The sequence below is a fragment of the Crinia signifera genome, chromosome 8 (assembly GCF_055691185.1).
Source record: "Crinia signifera chromosome 8, ASM5569118v1, whole genome shotgun sequence".
Classification (NCBI taxonomy): domain Eukaryota; kingdom Metazoa; phylum Chordata; class Amphibia; order Anura; family Myobatrachidae; genus Crinia; species Crinia signifera.
This window is the reverse complement of record NC_139224.1, coordinates 156643313-156649679: the sequence shown is the minus strand read 5'-3', so window position 1 is coordinate 156649679 and position 6367 is coordinate 156643313. Positions and strand designations below refer to the sequence as shown.

The 6367-nt window shown below is 46.0% G+C and overlaps 1 protein-coding gene across 1 annotated transcript; it reads left to right on the top strand.

Annotated features, from left to right (window-relative positions):
- Positions 1–318: 318 nt before the first annotated feature.
- On the top strand, positions 319–4052 carry LOC146027164 (E3 ubiquitin-protein ligase TRIM39-like). Its single transcript, XM_083158122.1, has 2 exons — positions 319–390; positions 2148–4052. The coding sequence occupies exon 2, from the start codon at positions 2150–2152 to the stop codon at positions 3857–3859; it is 1710 nt and encodes a 569-aa protein (XP_083014248.1). The 5' UTR covers positions 319–390; positions 2148–2149; the 3' UTR covers positions 3860–4052.
- The last annotated feature ends 2315 nt before the right edge of the window (positions 4053–6367 follow it).

Here is a 6367-nt window from a genome sequence, read left to right as displayed (position 1 = left end):
GGTATGATAACAGTACCTGCTGCACCCAAAAATGATCTTGTGAAGCTAATTGGCTCCCAATAACAAAAGATTCCTGGTCAGAAACGCTGGGCGTTCCCATGGGCACTGCCGAACCACGCCTTCACTGAAAGGTGCAAACAGGACAGCCAACTAGCAGTTTGCCGTTCCCGCTCGCACCAAGTGTCTGCACATGTGAAGACGCTTAACATTGCTCCCCCCTGCGAACACACGGGGGAGCGTACAGACCAGAATGAGGGCCACTATGTAGACAGAATGATTGGACATTGACAGTAAATAGATGAATGTATTTTGCAGGTCCTCCAGGTGCAGCCACCACTGCAGACTCCCTTCTTTGCAAACGGTCTACAAGTTCCTGGACAACAGCCGGTGGTAGGTTTTGCCATTTTGTCTTGTAGTACAGCGTCTAACTGTCACATTGAAGAAGGTCGAGTCAGTGTTGAACGCACCCTTTAATTCAAACTCACGGGTCGATCCTATTAGGTCTGAAGGGTGCAAGGTGCCATTCAGGTGCCGGTTTCATGTGTGTAAATGTGGGCAACGGCACCCGATCCAGCCCGATCTCGCCGATCTGGGGGGCATTGTTCATCTGGCACTGCTGGGGGCATTGTGTTTCTGACATTACTGTGGGTATTGGGGGCATTGTGTAACTGGCACTGCTGGTGGCATGTGTATATATGTTATTACTGGTGGCATAATGTGTGTATATAGGGCACTGCTGGGGGCATTGTGTATATATGGCACTGCTAAGGGAATTATGTTTTTTTTTTTATGCAACAGTTGGTAGCTCCACCCACAGCACCGCCCACTTCTGCTCTGCCCACAGTTCCTGAAACTATTTTCATACAAATATAGCACTAAATGTGACCTCATGCCTTGCCAAAGTTTTGCTATAAGGGAGTGTTAAAACTGTGGCAAGGCATGCTGGGATTTGTAGTTTCACAACATCTGGAGAGCCACAGGTTGGCCTGGCCTGCCCTACAGCATAACCCCACCACCTCCATGCTGTACTGTACACTCTCCTGGTAATCGTCAAACACCTCCTCCTGATCTGCAAAGTGATTTGTCACTCATAACACTCGCTGCCATTGGTCCACTATCCAGTGTTTGCGCTCTTTACACCATCTGCATTCTTCTTTGTGAATGGAGGTTTATAAGCAGCTGCTCACCCATAATATCCAAGTACATGGCCTCCCTACAAAGTGTTCTTGTTGAAACCAACACATTAGTGGCCATTTGGAACTTGTATGCATGTGGTAACCCCTGGTCCATGGGTTGCAGTTGCGGTTGGCCGAGGTCTTCCAGGGCGAAGTGCATTCCAGCAATGACCGCTCCTCTTACACGTATTAATCACAAAAGTCCCAGTGGATTAAGGGACCTTCATAACCTCCACAATACATCTCACACACATGCCTCCGATCAGCCATCCTACATCGATCCCCTTGCAAACTCATTTAGCTCATTCCAGAAATCCATTCTGTTAGCAGTTGATCTAATCGGAGCCCCGCTACCAGTTTTATAACTATATACAAAAATGTGAAGATCGCTGTCATTTTCACAATATTTTTAAACACCTAAATAGGTCCATATAATCCGCAAATAGACAAAACCATTTTAATTATTACAAATAATTATTGAAGAATGATTTTACTGTAATTTGGTTAAGTAGCTTTTGCCTAATCCCCTTTATGTACATTCTTCTATATGTTGTCCCTTTCTGGGTTAGCTGTGCCTGTAGGTATTACCTGATATGGAAGTTTTACCACACCCAGGTGGAGATATATCAAGCCTTGGAGAGGGCTAATGTGGAAATGTTGTCCAAATCCAGCAATCCTCTTCTGTCAATTCTAGTACAGTCTATGAAATGCCTGAAGCTGATTGGTTATTTTGGGAAACTTCTCCACTTTATCTTTCTACAATGCTTGGTACATCTCCCTTCCTGAGTTGAGAATTCAATCTTGCACTTTATGGCGGCAGGATCTCGCTCAAAGGTGTTCACTACCCCATAGGGTAGAGAGCACTTTTGGATGAACATTAGGGCTAAATGGGATGGCAATTGGCTTTCCCCTATGAGACCTCTAATTTCTGAGTGTCTGAGACTCACTTTCATTTCTCTCTTCTGCTACCAGCGATGGCGTCGTCTGATCTGAGACAGGAGCTGGACTGTTCCATCTGCCTGAACATTTATACAGATCCTGTCACCCTTAGATGTGGACACAACTTCTGCCGGGCCTGTATTGATCGTGTGCTGGATACACAGGAGGGGACTACAGTATTTACCTGTCCAGAATGCAGAGCAGAGTATCTGGATCGTCCTGCACTAGAGATAAACAGAAAGCTCTGCAATATAGCAGAACGTGTACGCTCTATTCCAGAAGAGGGAACTGGGATGTTCTGCACTGATTGTGTCCACTCTCAAGTACCTGTTCTTAAAGCCTGTCTGAAATGTGAAGCTTCTCTCTGTGATATACATTGGAGGACACACAACAAGTCAGCAGAACATGTCTTGGTTGATCCCACCACTTCCTTGGAGAAAAGAACATGTTCCCTCCACAAAGAGATCTTGAAGTATTTCTGCACTGAGGACAATGTCTGTATCTGTGTGTCCTGCCTTTTGGTTGGAGAGCATCGGGGGCACATGGGGGAGATGCTGGATGAGGCCTCTGAGAAGAAGAAGGAGAAATTGAGAAATGTTCTGCAGAAACTGACCACAAATAGAGACGAGACTGATAAAAGTATCCAGAGTCTGCAGAAACGCAGGTGTGAAGATCAGAAAAATGCAGCTGGTTTAACAGAGACAATCGTTACCATGTTTAGAGACATCAGGAGACAGTTGGAGGACCTAGAGAAGAGAGTGCTGAATGAGATCTCTAGGCAGGAAGAGAGTGTTTCACTCTCAGTCTCCGATCTGATTCAGCAGCTGGAAAAGAAGAAGAATGAGATTGCCGGGAAGATGTGTCAGATTGAGGAGCTGTGTAACATGTCTGATCCAATGACTGTCTTACAGGAACCAGACACTGGTGACTTGTATAATACAGAGGAGCCATGTTCCATGACTGATCCAATGGCTATTGACCAAAAACAGGATAGTGAAGAGGAGAAGGAGGGGAATACTCAGCAGAATGAGGAGGGGGAGGAGATCACTGGGAAGGATAATAGAGAGGAGAGTCAGAAAAATAATGAGCATGTCCATAAAGTAGGAGATCTGGATGTGGGTCTCGTATCAGCGAAATTACAAACATTATCTGATATAATAACAGGAATAAATGTATGTTTCTATGTGCAGACACCAGCAGACATATCACTGGATGTAAACACAGTGGGTGATTATATACTTATATCAAGTGACCTGAAAACTGTATCCTCATCTTCAATAGAACATAGTCAGCCAGAGACACCAGAGAGATTCCAGGATTATCCCCAGGTGTTGAGCACCAGGGGATTCTCCTCAGGGCGACATTACTGGGATGTGGATATCCATAAGTCAGAAGGCTGGATTGTGGGGATGTGTTATCCCAGTGCAGACAGGAGAGGGGATCAGGCACAAACTGGATGTAATAACAAGTCTTGGTGCTTGGATAGGACTTATGATGAGTATTCAGTGAAACATGATGGTGATGCAATCCCATTACCTGCCAGTATTCCCTATGATAGAGTGAGGGTGTATCTGGATTATGAGGCAGGACAGCTGTCCTTTTATTCTGTGTGTGACCTGATCAGACACTTACACACCTACACTGCCACCTTCACTGAGCCCCTACATGCTGTATTAGGTGTATGGGAAGAGGGTTCTGTACAGATATGTGTGGATAGTCTGGAGCAGTCAGGGAGAGGAATCTGATTGGTGGGACATTAGTGCGTAGAATGATGCAGCGGATACAGATGTATATATGTATATACAGACAGTGAGTCTGGTGCAGGGAATTGGTGTATAATTGTGTGGGCACTGCAAGTTGTGTATTCAGTGTTCCAGCAGCTGTGTGTCATGTCCAATGTTACCTGTTGTTCTATTCCTGACAGGGCATATATGTATCAGTCATACAGTCATGTGTATCAAACAGCGTAATATTTATATGTAACTGTAAATCCCAATGAGTATTCTTCAGTTATTTTTTAGTAATGTAGTTAATAAAGGTTCCAAAACTTTTCTGATATCTTGCATTTAATGTCTAAAGGCCCCCATACACTAGTCCAACTTGTCTGAAGGGCATGTCGGACCTGATTTCCCTTTAACTTCCCCGACAGGTTCCTGGGGGTCCCTTCATCTGATTTGGCATTTGAGCTGACATTTTTTGGGCAGTATTCAATGCTCCCGACTCTCCTCGTTTTTTTTTCCGGCTGTTTTCACTCCTGGCGGTGAATCTTTTTCACTGAAAATCTGATTTACCCTATTCAATGTTCACTGTTCGCCGAAAGCGAACAGTGAATGCCGGCCAGTTCTCCGTATCATGCTCGCTGCAATTCGCTGGTGTATTTCAATGGGGTTTTCACTGGGATTTGCAGAGAGTGTATTCAATGCTAGGATGGAGAACTGCTTTCAGCATGATTTTCGCCATGATGCACCGTTTTGCATTCGACATCTTTTTAAGGTGAACTGGAAAGTAATCTTACATGAATATATATTTAATTAATTTTTTACAATTTTTTTTCGCGTTCGCCGCAGGGGATAAAATTTGCCATCAGGGGCAGCGAGCCCCTGCGGCGTTGAAATCGCATTAGGGACACTGCCAGTGGCTGAACCACTTATGAATACTCCGGGTACTTACTGTAGTTTTTTTTATTTTTGCTTTGTATGAAACCTCACAAATGTTGTTTATGTCATCATGTATGTAATTACAAATGGGGCTGCTCCTGGCGATTCTATCACCGCTCCCGCCAGCTGCCATTGTCCGACAGAAGGGGGAGCGTGCACACTAGACTCTCTTGCCCCATTCTTTGGGAGCCTGTAGCAGCTCTCTGCCCCTCCCTGCCACTCTCCCTAGACGGGCAGGGAAGCTGCTCCTCACCGCGTTGCTGATGGGGACGTGCAAGCTGTCTGACATAGAGGGGTGTGGTATAGCTCACAGACAATGCGGCAAATGTATGAACTAGCTTTAAGTGCAAATACTGCACTTACTGCTACTTAACTAGGGGGATAACTTTTTTTTTTTCTTTTTTAAGGAATTACCAGCAGACCTAATATGCGCTAGCGGCAGCCCACCAATTACCGCTCAGCGCGGCTGTCCCCTTCAATCCTCCAGTAATTAGCAGCGCAGGTGACATATTGCCCATTAAGCCGCCTGGCTTCTACAGTGGCCCAGGGCTAGCATGTCCTATTCCCACGATACAAGTCATTATTTGGTACTTGTTTCCTAGCACGGCGCCACCGATTTTAATTGTAAGCCATCGGGTCGATCAAATCGCATGCGATGCGACGCGACCAACCCGATTTTTACATTGGAACCAATGTAAAATGGTCCCTGAGACCCAATTTTACATTGGACCCAATGTTAAATGCCCCCAGACCCCAATTTTCATTGTATACCCACCCTAATGGGTCAAATGCCCCTCCATTGTTAATGCCACCCCACGATCAACGCAAACCCGAAGCGTGGCGACCTTTTCATACCCCCACTATCCACGTCGGCGTGGAGTTGACTTTATATAGTGTGGCAAGCGCAGCGAGCCACCGAGCCCGAAGCATGGCGAGCGGACGCGCATTACTTCACAGGTATTACGCGTTCCCTCGCGGGGCACGCCACGCTTCGGGCTCGGTGGCTCGCCACACTACATAGTCAACTCCACGCCGACGTGGATAGTGGGGGTATGAAAAGGTCGTAGGACACGTACCGCTGCGCTCGCCACGCTTCGGGTTGGCGTTCATCGTGGGGTGGCGTTAACAATGGGGGGGCATTTGACATACAAATTACCCATCAGGGTGGGTATACAATCAAAAATCGGGTATGGTGGGCCATTTAACATTGGTTCCTATGTAAAATCGGGTCCATTGCATTGGTCGCATTGTATGCCATTATAATGGCATGCGATGGATCCGATTTTACAATTGTCGGGAAAGCCGCAAAAAAGCCCGAAATCGGGTTGGACGGGTCCCGTATGCGATGGGACCCGATGGGCGCCGTGCTAGGAAACAAGTACCCATTATTTTAATACATCTACTTCAATGTCTATTCAGATAGTCACTAGATATCGACACCAAAAGTTAGACCTGCAATAGTTAGACAGTGACAAAATATAAGGCCCCCATACACAATGCGATTTGGGCATGATTTCACCTGATTTGAATGAATCAGGCCGTGAAATTGGCCCAAATTGCACATATAGACATCCCGTCCGACCTGATGCACATTGG